The 24585-nt window shown below is 37.1% G+C and overlaps 1 protein-coding gene across 1 annotated transcript in view; it reads right to left on the reverse strand.

Annotated features, from left to right (window-relative positions):
- Nucleotides 1-24585, reverse strand: part of MRPS28 (mitochondrial ribosomal protein S28) — a 100701-nt gene that overhangs the window by 68047 nt on the left and 8069 nt on the right. Inside the window, exon 2 of the mRNA XM_030839166.2 lies at nucleotides 17565-17746. Coding sequence (XP_030695026.1) covers nucleotides 17565-17746 — 182 coding nt within the window. The remainder of the gene's footprint in view (nucleotides 1-17564; nucleotides 17747-24585) is intronic.

The raw sequence follows: 24585 nt of genomic DNA on the forward strand, positions 1-24585 counted from the left end.
ATAAAATATTTTTAAAATAAAAAGATGAACAACCTTAATTATACCAAGTGCTCATATACATAGCTCAGGAAGACACTATAATCCCAAAAAGATAAATAAGCTAGGCAAAGAAACTAACAATTTACAAAAAAGGAAATACTATTAATAAAAAACCTATGAAATGTTCAATCTGTTTGTATAAGCATGAAAAATATCAATAACCTTTAAGCCTAGTTATTCCACTTAATCTTTCTTCAGGAAATAGTCCTAGAAGTCTCACCCTCAAAGATGTTCATGGCTGTGCCACTTATAAGAGTTAAAACAGTAGAAACAACCTAAATGTCTAATAATCAGGATTGCTTAAAGAAATTGTGTTATATTTAGTGATATATAAAGCATCCTTCATAATGAAAAAGCCTATGCTACAAAATTGAGAAACTCGTGATTCAAAATTATATAGAGATTAAAACCATATACAACCAAAACAAAAACCTGTGTCTAGAAGAAAAGACTGAAAGGAAATTCACCAAAATGACTGGTGGATCTATGAAGGTTTTCTTTTTGTTGTTTCTTTTGTTTTTAGAGTTTTAGCAGTACTTTTTTTTTATTGAGTTATAATTGACATATAACGTTATATTAGTTTCAGGTGAACAACATTATGATTCGATACTTGTATACACTGCAAGATGATCATCACAAGAAGTCTAGTTAACATCATCACCATACACAGTTACAAAATTGGACTTATGAAGTTTTAAAATTTTCCTACTTAGGGAATTTCCCATAGCTTTTCTATGAGACTGCATTACTTTTACAAGTTGAAACAAAAAGAAAAATTTATAACAGAAATTCCAACATAGGTGTAACTTTAGTAATTTGGCTTGATCACTGAAGAACATTAGCTTTGACATTGTGGTGATCAATATATATCAATAGAATAAATAAATGAATTAAAGTTTTAATCTAAAATGAAGAAACCAACAGAATTAATTGGATTTGGTTTGGTCAGTAGCATATTTTTTATAATAAACAAAATAGTATATAGAAAAGTGGGAAAGAATACTTGCATAAATTGAAATTTATGTATTTTCAGTAACCCATAAATTTTTAATGTAAAAGAACACAGTATTTGATGATATTTACAATTATAGATGTATAAATACTTCTTTTTTCTACTTTCCTAATAATAAAAAATGCAACTCGAAACATTTTGCTTAGTTAATTATCCAATTCAAAAAAATGAATCTGAAAAGAGAAATGTACACAGAAATGTAGATGGACCACATCACAATGTCATTAGTTAGAAAGACATACTTTGCAATTCAGACTAGAAAGGTCAATACGGGAACAGTTCACTTGTTTATTAGTCAGTGATGGTTTACCACTAACAATGTGGGTGAATTTAGCTTATATGAGGTAAATATTACTTGATAACATCTCTGGTAAAGTGATTTGGTAAAACAGAAATCAAAAGGTATGGCTTAAGTTAAACTATGCCTTATACTTAATAATGTTTCTTGATTATTTTACAAAAGCTTATTGCAACAAAAAGTTGTTCAAATGTAAAAAGTGATACCTAGAGGTATGTTTTATTTGATAAACATGTTATTTAAATATTTTAAAAGAAACAGAATGATCTGTCTTAAGTGAACAGACTGCTGAGGATTCTATCCTCTCAATGCATGGAGCAACAGGTTGGGCTCCACTCCAAACCCTACCGTGTACTAGTTCACTGACTGCAGAAATTTCCTAACTTCTCTAGGCTTAGTCAGCTTGCCTACAAATGTGGATAATGTTGCCTAGTTCAAAATGTTACTGTATCTTATCCTTTTTTTCTCTACAAAATTCAATGTAACTTATCTCAAATATTAAAAAGACAAAATAAGAGTAAGTTATGGTTATATATTTGAGGGCTGAATAGAGAATTTGGATTATGACCTTCATTTCACCCACTCCTCATCCCACCCCCATCTCTGAAAAAACAAAACAAAAAAATAAATATGCAGTTTCCAAGAATTGTGACATAACTTTATTCCAGAAAATGAAATCAGTGGATAACCACCCCTTAGGAAATGAGCATAGAACAAACTCATTTACCATGAGTTAAAACATAATAATTAGAACGGAAAGAGGCAAAACCTCACTACCTTAATGATGTATTATGTTTTTTTACTATAGAAAATTGAAAAATGTTATCAGAAATTCCCTGAAATAAACATATCTTGGTAATCATTTCTAATAGAAAAAGCATTCAGTCACTAATTTGGGGTTTATATTTTTATTTGAAAATAGGGAGGGACACATAACCTATACCTTCAAAATTCAGCCAGACTAACAAGGTAAATAAATTTTTATTCTGAAAAATACAAAATTTCAAGAAGAAAAACTGTGCCTGCATACGGAAGTTGGAAAATGGTTATTCAAAATGTTTGTGATGGGGTCTTGATTCTTTGAGAGGCAGAGTTGGAGAAATAGGCTTTGGAGCAAGATACACCTGGGTTAGAATCTCAGCTCTGCCACTGAAGAGTTATTGGATCTTAGGCAAAGCAGCAGGGCCCTCTGGCTAGGTTAACGGAAGGGGAATTACTCCTCCTCTGCAGCCTCCACAATGAAAAGATTAAACGCTGGTTTTCAGAGCTTTCTCTGCAGTTAGGGCAGAGCCATCTTATACAGGTCTGATCAAGGAAAGGTAGGCTGAAGTCTGGAAGAGATTTCTAAAAAAGCTTTTGTTTTCCTGATAAAAGGGACAGAGAAGCTGACTGTACCCTGCCCCACTCTCTTCCTCTCTTGAACACAGACATGTAGCCCAGGAGAATCAGCAGCCTTATTGCACCTGTGATGCAAGAAGGCAGTCCTAATGCTGTCAGGCTGCTGAAGCAACCCCGGAAGCTCCAGCAGCCAGGATTCTTATGCAAGAAAAATAAGTCTCTATATGTTTAATCCACACGTCTTCAAGATTTCTGCTAAGTTTAACTGACACAAGTCTAAATGATTTGAAAAGTCACTTAATTCTCTGGGGCTCACTTTTCTTCCTCTGTAAAGTAGATAGTAAGTAGATAGTAAGATATGTAAGTAAGGTATCGTTTTCTGTTTGACACGTAGAAAAGGTAATGTCAGCTGTTCATGATCATGATGATGATGATCTTATTTCTCACACAAGCCATTTGCAGTAATCATTTCATTCATCTATTTTGAAGGCAACAAAATTGAGGCTCCATGAATTTAAGCAACTTGCCCAAGATCACACAATTAATAAGGAGTACAACCAGGATTCAAATTCAGGAATTCTTATTGCAGGGCCAATGAGCTTAAACCACTACAATGCTTAGAAAAGTGACTCAACATAATAAGAGCTAAACCTAATAATCACTGGCTATAATGATTATGATAATGTTAGACAACTATGAAGACAAGAACAAGTACATCCTAATTTTCATTCTGGAAAGTAATAAATTCTCATTAATTCAACATTAATTTTATTTTTCTTCTTAAAATTAGGATGATCTCACTTCTTTACTGAAAGAGGAATACTCATTACTCTTCATTGAAGGAAATTTTGTTCCTTTATAACACCAAAGAGCAACTAATAACAGTATACATCAACCAATAATTGCAATACCTACTGTTAGCTAAATGCTTTTGTGACTCCTGTCTATCAAAAAAGTAAGCAATGGGGCTTCCCTGGTGGTGCAGTGGTAGAGAGTCCGCCTGCCGATGCAGGGGACACGGGTTCGTGCCCTGGTCCAGGAAGATCCCACGTGCCGCGGAGCGGTTAGGTCCGTGAGCCATGGCCACTGAGCCTGCGCGTCCAGAGCCTGTGCTCCGCAGCGGGAGAGGCCACAGCAGTGAGAGGCCCGCGTACCGCAAAAAAAAAAAAAAAAGTAAGCAATGAATATTTATGGTGAACTTATAATCTGCAAGGTACTATGCCAGATATTTTAAAATTATTTTTGCCAAAGAAATAGCATATGTTTATTTTCTTAAAGTGACTTAAGACTGCTTTAGAGGTAGTATATCCTAACAGTGCTAAAAATTAGGAAGTGGCTGCTGCTGTTAGCAATCATCAACATCATCAGCATCATTACTAACATACACAGATTTTATATCACAAGCTCACATATATTAAGCATTAGGTACCACATTTGGAACGTTTTCCTTCAAATGTCAGAATGTTTCATTTCCTTCAGTGAAATAAATGAAACCACTTTAAAAAATTCATGCTGAAGGTGCAGTATTTGAAAAACAAGCAAAATTCAAAATTAAAGTTTCTAAATAAATTACATTCAGCAAACAGGCTAAAATACTGATAACTGCAATTAGGAAAAGATATTTAGTTCCTGGAAAAGATTGCGATCTAAAGAGTTGATGTGTAGTTGTTAACTTTCAAAAATAGTTTGGCATGTATCTTTCTAGTAAATAAAAAATTAATGTAAAGGCTAAAACTAAATGGATGGTGAATAAAGTAGAAGTTTTGAGGTAAGGTTAACTCAAAAACGTTAAGTCTCAAATTATGTACGTTCACAGCAATATATTTTTTGGAAGCCAAATAACATATATTCCACACTGAAAGAGGTATAGCTCTCTCCATTATATATCATAACAATAATTGATAACCACATTTTCAAAAAAGTACTGTATATAAAAGAAAATGCTTTCAAGGAAAATACATCAAGGAAAGAATCATTTGCTTAATAAATTCAAAAATGACACAGGCAATAGCATAAAATCCACGTGAACGTTATAATATGCTCAATCAGTACTAATTAAGCTAATTAATAGCTAATCTGCATTTTTAAAATGAACACAAAGTATTCTATTTTAGGTCCAAAATTAAGGTTCTGAATTACAACTTTAGAAGAAATCTAACTGTAGTATACTTATGGAGAAATCTTTTCTTAAAAATTAAAACAAGCTCAAAGCAGAGCATCATATTTTCAAGTACAGGACTATGTTGAAACTGAATTTACCAAATAAAAGAAGACGGGATACATATAAACGAAGACGTAAGTGTCATTTACAGGCTTATAAAGTATTTTTCAATTATTATAATGCTGGGTTTTTTTATTAGGGGAGCTCCAAAGCACTCCTTTTTAAACAATTCTCTTGGTTAAATTAGCCTAGGTTTAGACTCTTGGATAAAGGAACTTTCACTGTACACACTGACTGATGCAGGATTAGAACCAAGGCGTCTTGCCCTCCGGGCCCATGTTCTTCCTGATACTTGCCCCACTCAACTTTCCTGCACATTCCAAGAACCACTGTATCTCCTTCCTACCATTTTATCCTCAAAAATTTTATAAAGCACTTTTAGAGGAGTGTAGAAAAACAATAGGGAAATAGAAGGAGAACCAAGAAAAAGAAGGTATATGACAATTTCAGAAAAGGGAACAGCCAACAAAGAGTGCTGAATATTACAGACAGCTTGAGCAAAAACGACTGGGCAGGGGACCAGAAGGTCACCGATGAATTTAAGAGGGTGTTTTCAATTAGTACAATGGTGAGGGCAGAGTCAGGTGGGCTAAACTGAGGAAGAAATGGAAATTTAGAAAATAAGGGCAATTTGGGGGACAGGGAGGAACAGAATGATAGCTTGAAGGGTAAAATGTTTCAAACTTTATAGAATTTAGACAAGATGATACAGAAAAAATTTAAGGTAGAGAATAGGAAAGCCAGGGAGTATTAGGTTGAATCATTTGAAATTTCAGATATTCAACTATTTTTTTACTTTAAAAAACCCAGCAATTTCACACAGATTAAACTAATGTATGAACTTAATAAAGAAGAAGATAAGGTGATATGCTAAGGAGGTGGAAGACAGGAACAAGAGACCTGAGATCGAAAAAGGTAAAGTAATGCAGAATCTACTAGAAATGAAAGAATTTTCAGAACTCTGGTTGATGTCATATAATATGATCCTATATTGAATACACCTGGAAAGACATGTTACCTCTCCGAAAGGATCCCATCTGCTATTTCTACATTTGCCTTTCACTTTTAGAAACAAAGCTATTCAGCTCCAACAGGATGCTTGAACCTGAACACCACAAGATTTCTTTTTGGGGAAAAAAAAAATCACACTCACTTAACGTGGCACAAACACGAATCTACACTGATGCCGTTGCCTTTCTTTTTTGTTTTGTCGTGTGTTTTGCTGATGAAGTCAGAAGATATAGAAACTTAGAGCCCAATATGAAGTTGCTAATTTCAGGTCTACTGTTATTCTACAGCCTAATTTATCATAAATCCACTTTCATATGGCCAAACATCTACAGAATAACCACATGTCTAAAACTGAGCTCCAGGCTTCCCTGGTGGCACAGCGGTTAAGAATCTGCCTGCCAGTGCAGGGAACACGGGTTCTAGCCCTGGTCTGGGAAGATCCCACATGCTGCGGAGCAACTAAGCCCGTGTGCCACAACTACTATGTCTGCACTCTAGAGCCTGTGAGCCGCAACTACTGAAGCCCGCGTGCTTAGAGCCTGTGCTCTGCAACAAGAGAAGCCACCGCAATGAGAGGGCTGTGCACCGCAATGAAGAGTAGCCCCCGCTCTCTGCAACTAGAGAAAGCGCACTTGCAGCAACAAAGACCTAATGCAGCCAAAAATTAATTAATTTTAATAATTAATTAATTAAAAAACCTGAGCTCCATGTCCTGCCCTATGAACAGCAACTCCACCCAACTTCCCTTTTGCTGTGACCTCCATTTTCCTAGTCACTGGGCTGGAAACTTCAAGCCCCAGTCACCAAAGCCTATCAGTCAATTCTTTAAACAGTCTCTCCAAGCTTTTCTTTCCCATTTCTTCTCACTCTAGGCCAGCCCCTAGTAAGCCACTGTCTGGATTACTGTGACAGTCTCAGAACTGGCCTTGCCCATCCATTCCATCCCACACATCACTACCAGTGTCATCGTTCAAAAACACCAATCCCCAAATACAACTCCTTTGTATCTCCACCATCACAATTTTTCAGCTTGAAATTCAGAATTTTTTATCAGGATCCTTGTCGGTCTAGCAAAGTAAATATTTCATTATTCCTTAAAACTTCAGCCAGGCCATGGGCTCTTGACCCATGGTGGTTTTAAAATACGTACACATATTATGTATATACCTCCCTCTAAAAGGTGGGGACTAACTCCTCTCCCATTGAGTATGGGCTAGGCTTAGTGACTTGCTTCTAAAGAACAGAATATGGCACAAGTGACAATGTGTGACTAGGTCATAAAAGACATCACAACGACCTCAAGCTCTCTCTTAGATTATTTACTCAGGGGAAAGCTAACTGCTATGTCATGAGGACACTCAAGCAGCCCATGGAGAGGTCATGTGATGAGGCCTGAGGCCTCCTGTCCACAGCCAGCACTAACTTACCAGGCAAGTGAGGAGCCACCTTGGAAGCAAATTCTGCAGCCCCAGTCAAGCCTTCAGATGACTTCAGCCTGGCCAATATCTTAACTGAAGCTCATAAGAAACCCTGAGCCAGGACTGTCCAGTGAAGACACCCATGGATTCCTGACCCACAGCAATTGTGTGAGATAATAAATGTTTATTGTTTTAATCCACTAAATTTTGGAGTAATATGTTGCACAGATGTAGATGACTAATACAATCCCCCCAAGCTCATTCTCAATTCTGTGCCATTGCTCATGCCGTCTCCCCCACCACTGTTCTTTCATTATCCATCTCCCAGTGCCCTTCCCCCTATCCTTCAGAATCTAGCCAAAGTTCCATCTCCTTGAGAAGCCCTCTTTTTTGTTCATGAAACCATTTCAACTCTCGCTTCTCCAGTTCTCCTTTGAACACTTCTGTGCTTAACCACACCATTCATTTAGGCATTTACTCATATATTCCTCTGTGTTGCTGGGCTCTATGCATCTTTCCTTCTAAAGATGCCATACAGTTCTTCTAAACTGCATTCAGCACACTGTAATTTAGATACTCAATAAATATTTGCTGAGAAAATTAGCAAGTCACACATACACACTCATTCTGGAAGTGTATTTGATGAGTATATAAAAAGTAGAGGTTGACAATATGGACTTAGAGCTAACATTCTCACCAGTCTGCTTATTTACTAGCCGCTGACTAGTTTTTAAGTTACTTAAAATCTCTGTAAGCCTTCGTTTCTTCAGTGCTTTTTAATGAGGATTCTAACAGTATCTACCTTAGATTAATAAAAAGATTTTTGAAAAACAGAGGCAAATCTCTTAGCAAAGTGCCTAGCACGGAGTGTTCAACAAATGTTAGCTATTATTGTTCTTATTACTAACCACAAAGTACATGTTGAAATTCTGGGTCCCTGAAAGTCTCTAGATGTTATCAAGTGGCAATCTAAATTAATACGAAATTCTACAAACTAAAATAGAACTCACAATTTCTATTAAGATAACTTTTAATTTTTCTAAAATCTACTTTTAAGTCAATAGAACTACAGCCTGAATCAATTGTAGGAGTGCAGCCTTGACTTTTTCTCCTCATTGTCCTATTAAGATATTAACTTCAAAGCTTTTGTGGGAACACTTAATTGCTTGCATTCCTTAACAAGCAGCCACCATAGTAGTTTCCAGATTCACTTTTAACCTTTACAGTCCTGGGAAGGCATATACGGCAAACTTACTAGACATGTAAATTTACACAATCTCTGGGTTAATATAGCTGTATGTATGTGAATATGCCACATAAAGTAAATCAATTTTGTACATCAATCAAAGTAGAATCCAATAGAAAAAAATCAATCCGAAAGAGCACTGCTATGCCATATATCCGAGTGGGAAGGGTGGGTGGGAAACTTTAATGCTATTCATTAAAAATTTTTTTTTTATTGAGGTATAACTGACATTTGACATTATATTAGTTTCAAGAGTACAACATAATGATTCAATATTTGTGTATATTACGAAATAATCACCAGAAGTTTAATTAACATCCATCACCATAAATAGCTACAAAAGAAATTTTTTTCTTGTGATGAGAACTTTTTAAGATCTACTCTCTTAGCAACTTTCAAATATGCAACACAGTATTACTGTAGTAACCAGGCTGTACATTTTATCTCCAGGACTTATTTATTTTATAACTGGAAATATGTACTTTTTGACCCCCTTCACCATTCCACCCACCCCACAACCTCACCTTGACAACCACCAATCTGCTCTCTGCATCTATGATCCCCCCCTTTTTTTGTCTAATGTTATCCAGTCTGAATTACATGTGTTTCATGAACTCATATCATTCTTGAGATAATTTACAATTTTCTTAAGATTTATAGTATTTATAAGAATATTTATAATATTCTTAAGATTTCTTATTAAAAAATTAAATACAGCAGATGCTCCTTTATCCTAAAAAAATAATCAGAGATCTGTTAAGGAAAACCTAATGATTTTCAATCACCAATCTATTTAAAAACATGCATATTTTTAATTGTAAATCATGTCCTCTGGAATAAAAAGAACTACTTAATTCAAATTCTTATTTTCTTTTCCCCTACCAATACACCTTGAAAACTTTAGTTTTTGAAACATTTAGTATCTATCCAACTCTTTATGTGACCCTATACATCACACAACCTGAAATAGAAACAAAGACTGGGAAATTAGCTTGTGTATTCCACCTTAGTGTCAAACAAAAGTACAAATAATATTCAGTGCATGTGCTAGTTACCTTAGAACTGCCAATCATGCTTGTTTTGAAACGCTTCGATTTTCAGAGCTGTTAATCATGTGTGTTGAGAGAGATGTTGGGTGTAGAAATAATGCTTTAAGAGAGGCAATCTTCATGAAACATTAAGAAATCAATGGACTTTGTAAAACTGAACCTTAGGATTTTATAGAAAGGTATACAATTCTTAAAAAAAATCAAAATTAAAATATAACATAATGAAATAAAAAGATTTAGAGAATAAGACTCTTTAACCAAAAAGATATGCATGGTTTAACCACAGGGATTTTATATTTCAGTGAAAAAGAGGAATGTTCCTTAACTGATACTAATCAGAAGTATTATAACTAGGAGTGGGAAAAGGAGAATCAAACTAATCTAAATCTGGGCATTTAAATTTTTATTTTTGAAGCAGGCAAAAGTATCAATATAATACATTTCCCTTCTCCACCTCCCCAATACAACTCAATTTACTATCTACTAGTCATTCATGTCTGAAATCCAACACCATCAGAAACTTTTCCCTCTGACTCACAAGCCACCATTACTCAGTTACCAAGACCTGTTTCTTCTATCTCCTAAATTATTAATAAAAGTCTCCTTTCCTGACCCCTAGACTTAATTCACATTCTTATCATTTCTTTCCAGAAGCTTCCTTACTGGCCTCCCTAACTCCGGTTTCATTCTTCTAATACGTACTCCACACCATACCACAGCCAGAATGGTCTCACTGAAACACAAGTGTGGTCCATGTTACCTGTTCCAATACTTTAATGTGTCTTTACCACTTTCAGAATAAAGGCCCAGTGTTCTAGAATGGTATATAAATCCCTTGACGATCTGGCTCCTGCCCATCTCCCTACTCTTCCCCTTCACTCCTCTTAAACTTAAGCCAACTAAGCCACTTGAGTTCCCGGAAAAGCCGGGCTCTCTCTCACTGAAAACTCTGTCAAGTACAGCTCCCTCCCATTTTCTGCACTTTGTATCTCCTACCCATCCTTTACAACTCAGTTCAACTGTTGAACTCAGCTCCTTTGGGAAACCGTCTCTGACACAAGCTGACTCCATCATCAATGCCCTCTTCTCCGTTCCTGTAGGACACTGGAAATAGAACTCATAGGGTACTATGTATATCGGTTTACTTCTCTATCCCCTGACTGAATCACTAACTCCCTGAAAGCAGGGATTGTCTTTCATCTGTACATCTCTAGCATAAAACGCAGAGGTGGCACACAAGAGCTGCTCATTAAGTGTTTGCTGACTCAGTGAAAATCGTACCATGGCCCAGTTTACTTAAAAGTAAGATTAATAGGGGCTTCCCTGGTGGCGCAGTGGTTGGGAGTCCGCCTGCTGATGCAGGGGACACGGGTTTGTACCCCAGTTCGGGAGGATCCCACGTGCCGCGTAGCGGCTGGGCCCGTGAGCCATGGCCGCTGAGCCTGCGCATCCGGAGCCTGTGCTCCGCGACGGGAGAGGCCACAACGGTGAGAGGCCCGTGTACCGCAAAAAAAAAAAAAAAAAAAAAAAAAAAAGATTAATAAAATCAGCAGCTTAGTTCTTGAGATGGGTAAAATGTACGACAGGTACATTCCAAGCCAACCAAACTAATCAATGCCGTAAAGCAATACTTTGCACGTAACAATATTCTTAAAAGATTTACTCATTCACTTACAAATTCGCTGTTAAGAATTGGCACCATCTCAAGTAGTATTTGAGATCCAATAATCCTATCTTATTTTCGCTACCATTCCTACTGGTGGTGTTAAAGTCTCAACCACGACAACTGCTCTTATCCAAGACACTCAGCACCTTGATTGGTTCAGCAAACACTTTTCTGATACGTGACAACTCTTATCAAGGGCATCAGTGAACAGGCAGTCAACACAGGCAAGACCCTGACCTGGTTACACTTCACTTATCAGGAAGTTAGTTATCTGGTGACACCAAGTCTCCACAGAACCCAATGAGAATTAAGCAGAGGAGTTTAGGAGCGGTCAAAATATATGTTGAAGTTCATGTACTAAAGTACATACACTTTACTTACATAAGAGGCTGTGAGGTCCTTACTCAAACTCTAGTTGTTCTTATTTTTAAGCACAATTTTGGTGACCAATTTCTCAGGCATCAGATATGAGAGGAAAATTAGGAAGTCTAAGAAAGCTAAAAATGCAGACACAGATAAAACAGTAGAAAAAGAAAGATGACGCGCAAAGGTGAAACACAAAAACTACAGAACTGGAGGGTTATGTAGCTGAGAAACAATAATTCTATATATTTGAGTTGAGATACAATACAGGACTTAATGTTTATAATTATGACCTTGAGTCATCAAAACAAAGACAAAAAACAGGTTAAACAACTTTAGGTCTAACAAGGTTCAAGAAAATAAATGACACATTTTATAAAACGAATCAATTAAAAATTAAGTGTTATATGCATAAAGAGTCAACTTTCTACTATTCATAAAATAAACTTTTTTGAAATATGTCATTCCCAAATAACAAGAGGCATTCTGACTCTAAGCTACTAATCATCGTCAGACGTTAACCAGTTCCTGTGACTACAGGTCTCACCACAATTATGATTCACAGCCATTATGAAACAAAGCCTGGGCCCTCTGGTCATTAGCTTATTGGTGGTAATACTATTCAAATATACTATACATGGACACCATAACCCAGGATATTAGAACAGGCTACCTCTCAGTCTTTAACAGACCTCTATTAGAGCTTCACCACCATACTGTTTTCAGGGTTCCTGGTATAAACCTGGTTCATACGTGAGGCTACTTTAGGACGTTTTTATGACACTTTAGTAGCTGTATGTTGTAGGATTTAGACAGTAGCACAGTACAGTGAAAGAACATTCCTGGGTGATGGATACACACAGCCCTAGGATTGAATCCCTGCCTTGTGAACTATAATTGTATGGCTGCACCACCTTATTTATGCTCAGAGACTCATTTTCTTCATTTGGAAAATGGGGAAAATATCTTCTACTTTCTATGCTTCTTGTGCAGAATAAATCTGATGATGTACATAAAGTGCCAACATAAGTTTTTAAAAAATTGGCTATTGGGATTATCAGACATAGAAAGGAAATGATCTTAATCCACACTAGGACAAATTTTGTGAAATTGTGTGCTGTATTAATAACACACACACACACAAACGTCTAAAGGGAAAAGTGCTTTATATTTTTAAGTCACAGTAGAAGCCCTCTGACTCATAGGTTGGTTCATGGAAAAGTAGGTCAAAGTGAGGACTCATTAAAAAAGTATACACATATACTCTAAAGATATTAACTTAGCAACTAATGCAAATATTCTGACACAGAGCCAGGTTTTCTTGCTAAGTAGAGGCTCACTCGCTGGAGCTCTGCACTGATCTCCTTAAATAAACAATACCTAGACTGCAATGTCTGCAATTGCCAGAGTCAGTCACTTTAAAGTAATGCAGGGACAGAAAAGACATTTGGAAAGCAATTCCTTCCAGATTTTTATGATTCCCGCCCCCCGCCCCGCATCTTTATGGTTTACTTGCTCAAACTAATTCAATAGCAATTTCATTTAAAACAACTCTCCTTTATGGAGCCTTTCTAAAACATTAAAATCAGCTTGTATAAGAACAAAAACCCTTTCTATGCTCATATTTTATTAATTTATGCAATAATCAAATAAATTACCTAGTGATAATATAAATGGGTTTTGGAATAAACACAACTAGCTTTTGCTAAACACATACCTCAACTGAAAGAAGCAAAAGTGCCCAGTTATAGTAGAGGACTACTAATTCTTAATTGTCTAAGTGCTGGTATGAGTCAATGGGTTTTATAGAAGAGAATCTTGATTAATTTAGCAAGTCAGTTAATTCAATGAAAACTGCCAAAGAAATTAATACCAGCGTCACTATGGTTTGTCATAATTTGACTTCTGATTCCAAGTCATAAATTGATATTTAAAAACATATAATGGTTAAAACTTTTGAGGTTGGTACTGTAAGAGTTAGGTCCCATCCACACCTCCAAAATTTCTGAATGTAATTATAATATTTCTATTTTGCAACTCACTCAAAGTAGATCACAATACTACCTTTCATGCTTAAATACTATAGTTTATATTCTGTTACTATTAATATAACATCTTTCTAGACTTAATTTTTCTTTTAGAAGTGTTTTTCAAACTTTTTTGTGTGATACAAATACTCACCACCACTCCCCCACAACACCTTAAACAAAACACTCCCAGAACTGTAACATATAAAACTATGAATGCAGAGCTGCTCTGAAATAGGGCCTAACTCCCCTCTCTACTTCCAGGGCAATCTCTGAAGCCCTTCTGCATAACTCTATAGCTTCTTGGGTCAAAGACTGAAAACTTGGTTCTTTTAAACAATAATCAAAAATATTAAAACAGGGCTTCCCTGGTGGCACAGTGGTTGAGAGTCCGCCTGCTGATGTAGGGGACACGGGTTCGTGCCCCGGTCCGGGAAGATCCCACATGCCGCGGAGCGGCTGGGCCCGTGCGCCATGGCCGCTGAGCCTGCGCGTCCGGAGCCTGTGCTCCACAACGGGAAAGTCCACAACAGTGAGAGGCCCACGTACCGCAAAAAAAAAAAAAAAAAAAAAATTAAAACAAAAAAGTTACAGAACTTATTAAAAGGCTGTAACTTAGCTAATTAGAATATTCAGTTAACCAAAACAATTTAGGATTCTTATCAGTTGTTTATCACCTTTTTTAAAAGAAGCAATCTGGTGGCATTTTAGACTTTTAGCAATAGAAGTAGAGGTCAAAGGCCTTCTCTGACTACTGTTATCTTCTACTCGCCAGACATCCTGTCACCATATTACCACTTCTTACTTATTTATGAATTTCTAAAATTGATTTGTGCACTAGTTTACTATCTGTTCCTCATTCCCCCAATAGACTAAGTTCCCCCAACTTCATGAGAGCAGAGAGCTAGTCTGTCTTCTTTATCAGCCCTTATTTACAACAGTGCCTGCCAAATTGAAGAGGTCCAGTAAGCGTTTGTTGAATAAATGAATGAATGAATGAACAAACGAACGAACAAATCAACTCCTACACCAGTATGGCTCCTCCCTTTTCATGATCCTCAATCATGAATATATTGATTTTGTGAGTGCTTTGGAAGTTTAAGTGGGAATTCCTGGTGAGAGTGATTGGATACTGGGCAGGTAGATGGAAGCAGTAAAGGTAACTATGGCAGATAACTACAGAACAAAGAGATACAGGCATTTAATTCTCCTAAGGAAAAAAAAAAAAGACTCTAATACAGTGACTGCCCCCTAGACTAGAGAATTTATTTTGCAAAATTATTATGAGCCACAGCTCTCCCCCCACAAACACTTCTGTTAAATAAACTGCTTCACTGGGAGGAGAGTACATGTGGAGATGGGGGTTTCAACCATATAGTAATTTCTGTTAATAGGATGTGTGCTTATGTGGTATGTACATAGTTTTCAATGAACAGTTAATTTAATTTTTCAATTCATTAAACTGAAATTTAATTAAATTAATTAAAATTAATTTAATTAATGTTGCAACAGATTCCAATATTTAACCATTTAGAGCTATACTACACATAAAATAAATTCAAATCATATTATAGAACTAATTAGAGAAATATCTAGTCAAAAATACTGATATTTAAAATTCTGTGACCTAGTTAATAAGGCATAAGAATCAAATCAGAAATTCTAGGCACCTAAAGCATTCTGAAATTTTATGCTCAAGAATATATCATAAAATGGGGGAAAAAACTTTAGATAAAAGAATATCCATAAAGAAATAAATATCCATGAAAGAAATATCACAAACAAAATTCCATCCACAAATATAAAGAAACATGTATATCACTGGCATTTGCAATTTATAATAAATTTGACTGAGCAGGTGAAATACCCATAATTCAGCAGAGTTATATGTAAAATACATCTTTTTATAAAGCTAATACCAGATGTTCTGGCTGCATGTTAGGTCAGCTTGTAAGAATAAGGATGGCCGCTGCAACTGGGTGGCACCCATGGTAGCATGATGTAAAGCTTATCAATTGTAGGGAAGAGAGGAGAGGATTTCTTTATATAAAACAAAGCAGTACTTCATTTTCAAATTACTGATATATTTTCTATTAATGAAAAATGACCTGCTACAGCTCCTGCTGACAGTATGAGAGAGTTTAGGTTGCCTCTCTTGAAGGACAATTTTAAGACCACATATCTTCACAACTTGCCTGGTGAAAAATCCCTCAATAGAAATTCTTGAGGGATGTCATCATTAGGTCACAAAAACCCTAAATCATCAGGATTTAAAGAATAATAATAGTAGCATCTGTTAACTATATACCAATCACTGTTCTAAATCTTTACATACATTATCTAATTTAATCCCTTCAATACCCCATTACACAATAGATATAGGTTGCAGTATTAAAATCTAGATGGACAGACACGTCTTACTTAGAAATTTCTTTAGGTTTTACTATTTTTGACTAAGTTTGTATGTTATTTGATATACCAGGGCAAGTCAAGACCTAGCCATTACCTCTCATGCCACGTAGCACAGAACCCATTTTCTCTTCCAGATATCACCTGGTTGGCATTGTTCACCTTGCTAAGACACTGTTTAGCTTCTGACTACCTGCAGTAGAGGTGTGCTGGAGCCAGACTGCACCAGCTTGTGAAAGCTGACTGTGCACTCATATTTCCAACTCCACATTCAATGACATCACACAGGTAACTTAACATTGGCCATGGTGGAACTATTTCATACCACAGAAATCGGCAAATCAAGGCCTTTTATTTATTGGAGAGCTGGCTGTTAAGTATCTACTCACATATCACTGATCTGAGAACATGTGTATTCAGTTGAGTTTGTCAGGTCCTATTCAGATTCAGGTAGAAGGGGCTCCTGTCTCCTAACTGGGTGAGCCCAGTTATCAAGAAGACCTTTAGGTATCCAGAGCTCTCGGGAAAGAGGCAACCCATTCTTGTAACTGCTCCCTTAGAACTAGAGTAGACTCTTTCCTTACTCATATCTATGGTCTGACTCATTCTTAAACATCACAAACTTCTTCATCACTGTAATTCATCTTATCTAAGATGCCATTGATTCTGAGTCACCATAATTTATGTACTATTAAGAATTTTTAAATTGCCAATTAAATTGCATCAACTATAAGATGCATCCTGGCGTCAGAAATATTAAAATCTAAAAAAAATGTGTATATTAAAAATTGGTGGAAAAAATTCATTTCTATCTTGATGACTATTGTTTTCCAATCTCAGAGTCTTAGTTCCACCTCTCTTTTCACTCTTTATATTCTACTCCCAGGTCTCCCACCTTAGTGGTTTTCATAAGGCATATTTATATTCACAATTATCTTTATCTACACAGACTATAAACAGAATGAATTCTGTTCAGGAAAAATTATAATCCGGAGAGCAGATGCAAAATAGTAAGAAAAGAAAATGATAAAGCATCAGAATTTGCTAAAGTAAGAGAAAGGAACATGAAGAAACAGAAAGCAGAGATTTCTCTGAGAAGCAGATGGAGACTGTGGAAAAGAAGAGGCAAATACTCCAATAAAGATGTAAAAAAAAAAAAAATAAAAAAAGAGGCAAAAAAGTTACACGTAAAATGGCCTGAGCAGCATGTATTATTCCCAAGCTGGTTTTAACTTTATGGCATGAAATGGTTTATTATCAGGATGGACATTCAAATCTTCCCCAAAACTGCTCTCACTGCTTTGAGAAGACATGGATCTGGCCTAACTTGACTAATATGACATGATGAAGAGAAATAAACATATTTTCTGTCTTTTCAAAAAATCACCAATTAAAGTCCAGTAATACTTTTGAGGTATTTCAACTTTTATGCACACGCTTAAAGCACTTAGAAATGATTCTACTTACTCGCCATCCACTTCCGGTCTTTTACATACACAAGGAAACTTGCCACCAAAATCTATATAAAGATCATTCTCCACAATATGAAAGATTCGTCCAATGACTAGTTTATCCTTGGCAGGTCCCATCTGTGTAAGAGGAGAATGTCTCAGCATAGACGCGAAGGATTCCACATCTTTTGGAGAGCCCTAAATATGAAAAGAGATATTTATATGCATACAGTTCAATGCTAAGGTATAATATGGTAGGTACAGTAATGTCTTATAGGGGAAATTTTTAAAAGTCAATTTGCTGTATATTTACGTTTTGTAGCAATAATAAAAATACTGAAATGGAATTTTGCTTTAAAAAGCCTGGGACGCTCTTCAACTTCCTTTTCCTTCCTTTCCTTCTTGAAGAGGAGCCAGGGAAAAGCAGGCATCTGTGCTTGGTGGGGGATGGGGCAGATGTGGTGGCCCAGGGTGGAATCTGGAATGTGAGCGGGATAAGGAGCCCCCTTAGACAAAGCTTCAGGCCTGGGGCAAGGAGGGGGTAGGGAGGCGAGTGTGCGAGGAGGGCATCCAAGAAGGCAATTGGCTTCATTCCTAGTACTGACCATCTGCAAAAAGCAAAATGCCTTCGAATACTGGTTTAATGAAAGTAACTATGCTTTAATACAAATTTAAGTGAGCATTAAGATAAAAATGATTAAGGGTCCTTTAATTAGCAGTCTGAACACGAGCTCTTGTTATGTAATATTTTCAAATGCCTTGACTTTATCATTTTAATGTTGTATTTTAACATTATAATTTTCTTCTTTTTCCTAAAGTAAAATTTTAAAGCAAAGACAGCTTTAATTGTTTTGTGCTACTCACTTTCTAGGAGTCGTCTGACGTACTGAATTTACTTGAGGTAGGGCTGAACATATAGTGCAAGCCGATTACTTTTTTTTTTAACTTACCAAAATTTTTTCCAAACACATGCTTTTTCAGAAATCCACGAATACAGATTTGTGCCTTCTACTCATCTTTAATTTGTGTGTGGTGTGGTGTGTGCGCACTTCAGTTCAAACTAAGGGAAGCTGAGTTTCTGTTTGTGAGAGCTCATCACAGAAGAATATTAACAATCTGATCTGCCTATGTATATCCTGTATCTGGAATGAATTTTACATTTGTTATTTAAGGGAGAATTACTAAGAGTTTGATAATACACTTACTTTAAAAACTACAAAACCATATTTATGACAATGTTAATGCATGGGATACTCCAAGGATTAGAAAATAATCAAATGCCCAGCCAGGAGCTTACTAAGCAGAAGAATACATGCCAAACTACAAATATAGCCACTACTCAGCTCTAGCTGCAGTTGCAGTTCAAGTCCAGTGTTGCCACATCTTTTGATTTTCCAAGAAAAGCCAGAAATCCATATATTAATGTAAAATTTCCAATTTTAAGTGTTTATACATTTATACATTCATTCATTCATCAAATATGTGTTGAATACCGAGTGCCTGTCATGTACTCCAGACTCCGTTCTAGCCTTGATATGAAAATATATGAAACAGTTAAACGAACATGAGAAGACATTAGGGTCCAAAAATTGCTGAAAACAATTGCTACCCTCATTCAGGTTGTAAAGAGTCCTATACCAAAGGCTAAGTGGGTTAGACATTATCCTATAAGCAGTGGGAAATCAAAAGAAGTTTCTCATTAATGGGGTGACAGTACTTGTTCTTTGTTTTAAAAAAAAACTTTGGCAGCAGTATGCAAAATGGACCAGAGAAAGGGTGGGGGGGGGGAATGGAAAGGGGGCAAACTGTTGAGAAGCTCCTCCAGTAACTAGGGCAGAGATGATAAAGGGCCTACACTGAAGCAGTGGCCATAGAAAAGAAGGGATACAGAGCTATTTACCAAACAGTACAGCAAAGACTTGATACCCAATTGGCTGTAGAAAGCAAGGGAAAAGGGGAGCCACTGACGAGGTGGGAGAGCAGTGCAGCAGAAGTAAGAGAGTAAGTTATTTTCACACTTATTAGGTTTCTGATACCCATAAAATTTTAGGGAACACTGTCTGTCTGGTAGGTAGTTAAAAATAATAGTGCACTTTTTTTTTTTTTTTTGCCACACCACACGATTTGTGGGATCTCAGTTCCCCAACCAGGTATTGAACCCAGGCCACGGCAGTGAAAGCACCAAATCCTAACCACTAGACCACCAGGGAACTCCCATGGTGCACATATTCATATACATACTTACATAAATTTACAAATATGTTTACAGTAATATTATATAGATACAAATTCCTCAAAAGAAATATATCAAATGTTAACTGTAAAAATTTACATATAGAACTTTTTTCTTTATATTATTTTTTATTTTTTATTTTTTTGCGGTACACGGGCCTCTCACTGTTGTGGCCTCTCCCGTTGCGGAGCACAGGCTCTGGACGCACAGACTCAGCGGCCATGGCTCACGGGCCTAGAAGCTCCGCGGCATGTGGGATCTTTCCAGATCGGGGCATGAACCCGTGTCCCCTGCATCAGCAGGCGGACTCTCAACCACTGCGCCACCAGAGAAGCCCTCTTTATATTATTTATATTAGAAAATCTAGAACACAAAGAATATGTAGTACTTAAAATTTTTTAATATATAAAGCCCATGTACATATGTATGTATGTATAAAACTATCATGCAGGGACTTCCTTGGTGGCACAGTGGTTAAGAATCCACCTGCCAATGCAGGGGACACGAGTCCAAGCCCTGGTCCGGGAAGATCCCACATGCCATGGAGCAACTAAGCCCATGTGCCACAACTACTGAGCCTGCGCTCTAGAGCCCATGAGCCACAACTACTGAAGACCGCGCGCCTAGAGCCCGAGCTCCACAACAAGAGAAGCCACCACAATGAGAAGCCCATGCACCACAACAAAGAGTAGCCCCCGCTGGCCGCAACTAGAGAAAGCCCATACACACAGCAACGAAGACCCAACACAGCCGAAAATAAGTTAATTAATTAATTAATTAAAAAAAAGAAATAAACTTAAAAAAAACATAATGCATATGAAGACATTTAATACATAGCTTGGAATCAGAGGCTACTAGCACTAAAGGAAACACAAGATATCAGCGAGTCCAGCCACCTCATTTCACAGACGATCACCATACCTGCTTCTCACAGCCACATGATAGGCTGAACAGCGATTTAAATACAACTGCCTCAACAGGTGGAAAGTAGAGAGAAACATTATTTTAAAACTTAAAAGTAAGGTCATAGTACAGTAGAATAACAGAAATATTTAGGAAATCTGGGTTCTATGGTCAACTCAGCGACTAAATAACTAAAAAATCTTGAGTAATAAGTCTTTTAACCTCTCTAGGTCTGCCTTCTCATTTGTAAATGAAAAGACTGGATACCTACCAAGTTGAGTAGTAGGAATTCCTAAATATTCTAAAATATAAAAATGTTTTTTTAAAGTAATAAACTATTGAAAAGGGAAGACAAATCCTACCCAGTCCCTTTTTAAACATAAACAATAACAAAAATAATGAAATGCTCTATGTACTTTATTCATATTAGTTAGCAAGAAAAACATTTCATCATGTGTCTTCTCTGACAAGTAACTTAAAAATGACTCCCTTCTATATACAGATTGCCAACAAACACATGAAAGGATGCTCAACATCACTAATCATTAGAGAAATGCAAATCAAAACTACAATGAGGGGCTTTCCCTGGTGGCACAGTGGTTAAGAAGCTGCCTGCCAATGCAGGAGACACTGGTTTGAGCCCTGGTCCAGGAAGATCCCACATGCCGCGGATCAACTAAACCCGTGCGCCGCAACTACTGAGCCTGTGCTCCGCAGCAAGAGAAGCCACCGCAATGAGAAGACCACGCACCACAACAAAGAGTAGCCCCGTCTCTCCGCAGCTAGAGAAAGCCCACCCACAGTAACAACGACCCAACGCAGGCAAAAATAAATAAAAATAAAATAAATTTATATATAAAAAAACTACAATGAGGTATCACCTCACACCAGTCAGAATGGCCATCATCAAAAAATCTACAAACAATAAATGCTGGAGAGGGTGTGGAGAAAAGGGAACCCTCTTGCACTGTTGGTGGGAATGTAAATTGATACAGTCACTATGGAGAACAGTATGGAGGTTCCTTAAAAAACTAAAAATAGAACTACCATATGATCCAGCACTCCTACTACTGGGCATATACCCTGAGAAAACCATAATTCAAAAAGAGTCATGTACCACAATGTTCACTGCAGCTCTATTTACAATAGCCAGGACATGGAAGCAACCTAAGTGTCCATCGACAGATGAATGGATAAAGAAGATGTGGCACATATATACAATGGAATATTACTCAGCCATAAAAAGAAACGAAATCGAGTTATTTGTAGTGAGGTGGATGGACCTAGAGTCTGTCATTCGGAGTGAAGTAAGTCAGAAAGAGAAAAACAAATACCATATGCTAATATATACATATGGAATCTAAAAAAAAAAAAGGTTCTGAAGAACCTAGGGGCAGGACAGGAATAAAGACGCAGATGTAGAGAATGAACTTGAGGACATGGGGAGGGAGAAAGATAAGCGGGAACGAAGTAAGAGAGTGGCATGAACATATTTACACTACCAAATGTAAAATAGATAGCTAGTGGGAAGCAGCCGCATAGCACAGGGAGATCAGCTCGGTGCTTTGTGACCGCCTAGAAGGGTGGGATAGGGAGGGTGGGAGGGAGATGCAAGAGGGAGGAGATATGGAGATATATGTGTATGTATAGCTGATTCACTTCGTTATAAAGCAGAAACTCACACACCATCGTAAAGCAATTATACTCCAATAAAGATGTTTAAAAAAGATATCAGAATGAAATAAATGTTTATGTATTACAAAAAAAAGACTCCCTTCTATTAACTGTGCTGCAACAACTTCAGTTTCCTCAACCCTAACCAGTAAATGTTATGCTCGTAACAATGCTCTTTTAGTAAAATTAATGGATTAGTGGTTCAAGATGGCAGAATGAGTACTTACATTTCTCTTTTCCCCTCCTGAAATTCCACTCAGATGGTAAAATGAACGAAAAAATTACAAACCCTCAGTATTAAAGAGAAGAAAATGGAGACAAAAAGTATATGAGATTTCAACAACTATTTAGTGGACTGAAAACATGTAGAAGGGTGGTAACCAGTGAAGCAGAATGAAGGAAACTGCAGCTAAAAACACATGCAGTGTGAAAATAAGTCACTCTATTCTGAAGAATCCCATAAAGGTGCTGAACTCCATCAGGCCAGGAATTATAGGAAGCTGGAATGAGAAGAGAGGCTGAAAACAAAGGGAATAATTAAAAGAATACAGGCAGGGAAGGCAATTTTCTGTCAAGCACAGAACACCTGGCAGAAAGGCCAAGTGCACAATACCTAATAATAAGGCATTTATTGCCCTGGCAAAATAAATACAATAAACTTTTTTTCTCTTCTCTAAAAAACATAATAATAATTGAATAAATTGTCTAGAGAAATAAGTTAGGAGGGTTGGTTATGCAGCAATAGGTAACTTAGCCCATCAGGAAAGAAAAGAATCGAAATGACAGGTCTTTGGCAAGGTACCAGCAATTAGCAAGGCCTGGAGTAGGAGGGCGGGCTCCTGAAGGCTCTGAAGTCAAACCACATGGTTCACGTCCTGGCGGTACCACTTACCAGCTCTGTGGTTGGGGCAATGCACTTAGACTCTCTGTGCTGCTGTTTACTCACCTATAAAATGGGGTTAATAATTATACCTATTTTACAGGGTTGTTGTGAGGATTAAATAAACACATGACTATACGTAAAGCTCTCAAACTGTGCCTCTGACAGGGCAAACACCTCCTAAAATGTAGCTTTAAACAAAATATTAATCAATTTCTTATAGACCCAGTCACCATCAAGTTTTATGGATAACCCTAGTAGTTTTCAAACAGAACAATTTTGCCTGCCCTCCCTCTCCCCACCCCCCAAATCCCCCTTCTTCCCCGGGGACATTTGTCAATGCCTGAAGACATGTTTGATTCCCATGACTGGGGATGTTACTGGAATGCACGGGGTAGGGGCCGGGGATGCTGTTAAACACCTTACAATGTACAGGGCAGCCCCCACAGCAAAGAATTATCTGGTCCGAAGTGTCACCAGTGCCAAGACTGAAAAACCCTGCACTCAGCAGACCCAGGAGCACATGGCAGGCCAGGTGTAGGAGCAATGTCAGTTGCATTTAGGGAGATCTAGGATGGAAGGCAAGACAAAAGATTAAGGGAGTGAGATCCTAAGATAGAACGGCTGCCAAGTAGTTCCAGACTGAGTATGAAGAAAGGTAGACCCAGAAAAAAAGTTGATAGACTGGTAGATAAAGGTGGGATTCAGGAAATGGAGAAGGTCAAGAGGGTAAAACTGTGGTCCAAGAGGGCTCAGGAGTTTGAGAACTTGAAGATAGCGTTCCAAGTGATAATGAATTTGTATACATACAAATTATGGTATATCTGCAAGTAAAAGAAAGTAGAAATGAAGGTCTAAGAATATGATACTTAGAATACGATGTGCATCTCTGTTGCCCAAGTGTTAGTAAAGTCATCGATGTACATGCTGAAGTCCATGAAGATGGCAAGTAAGAAGGGGAAAAGAGAAAAGCTGTGAGTCAAATGCTTAAGAATAAAACTCAAAGAATTGAGAAGATTTCTATCAAGAAATCTTTCCTTAAATATTTCTAACACAACAGTGGACTGAAATGGTAGAGAAGCAAGAACCAAAATGACTCCTTTTCTTCTCAGACCCATCTGAGAAGTAGTTATCAAGCGAAATCGAGGAAGAAAGCAAGAAACACTTGTGAGAAGCTTAAAGGGAGACTGTGCACAGAAAGATTTAGGAGACTTGGGACCAAGGAATACAAACCTAGAGAGCAGGCTGAAGGAAAGAAGGCAAGTAAATGTGAAAGAACAGTTATCTCCATGATAACCCAGAGAACAAAAGAAGAAACTTCTGGAACTTCTAGTGATGGTTTTTTTA

Source organism: Globicephala melas, chromosome 17 (genome assembly GCF_963455315.2).
Source record: "Globicephala melas chromosome 17, mGloMel1.2, whole genome shotgun sequence".
NCBI classification, from domain to species: Eukaryota; Metazoa; Chordata; class Mammalia; order Artiodactyla; family Delphinidae; genus Globicephala; species Globicephala melas.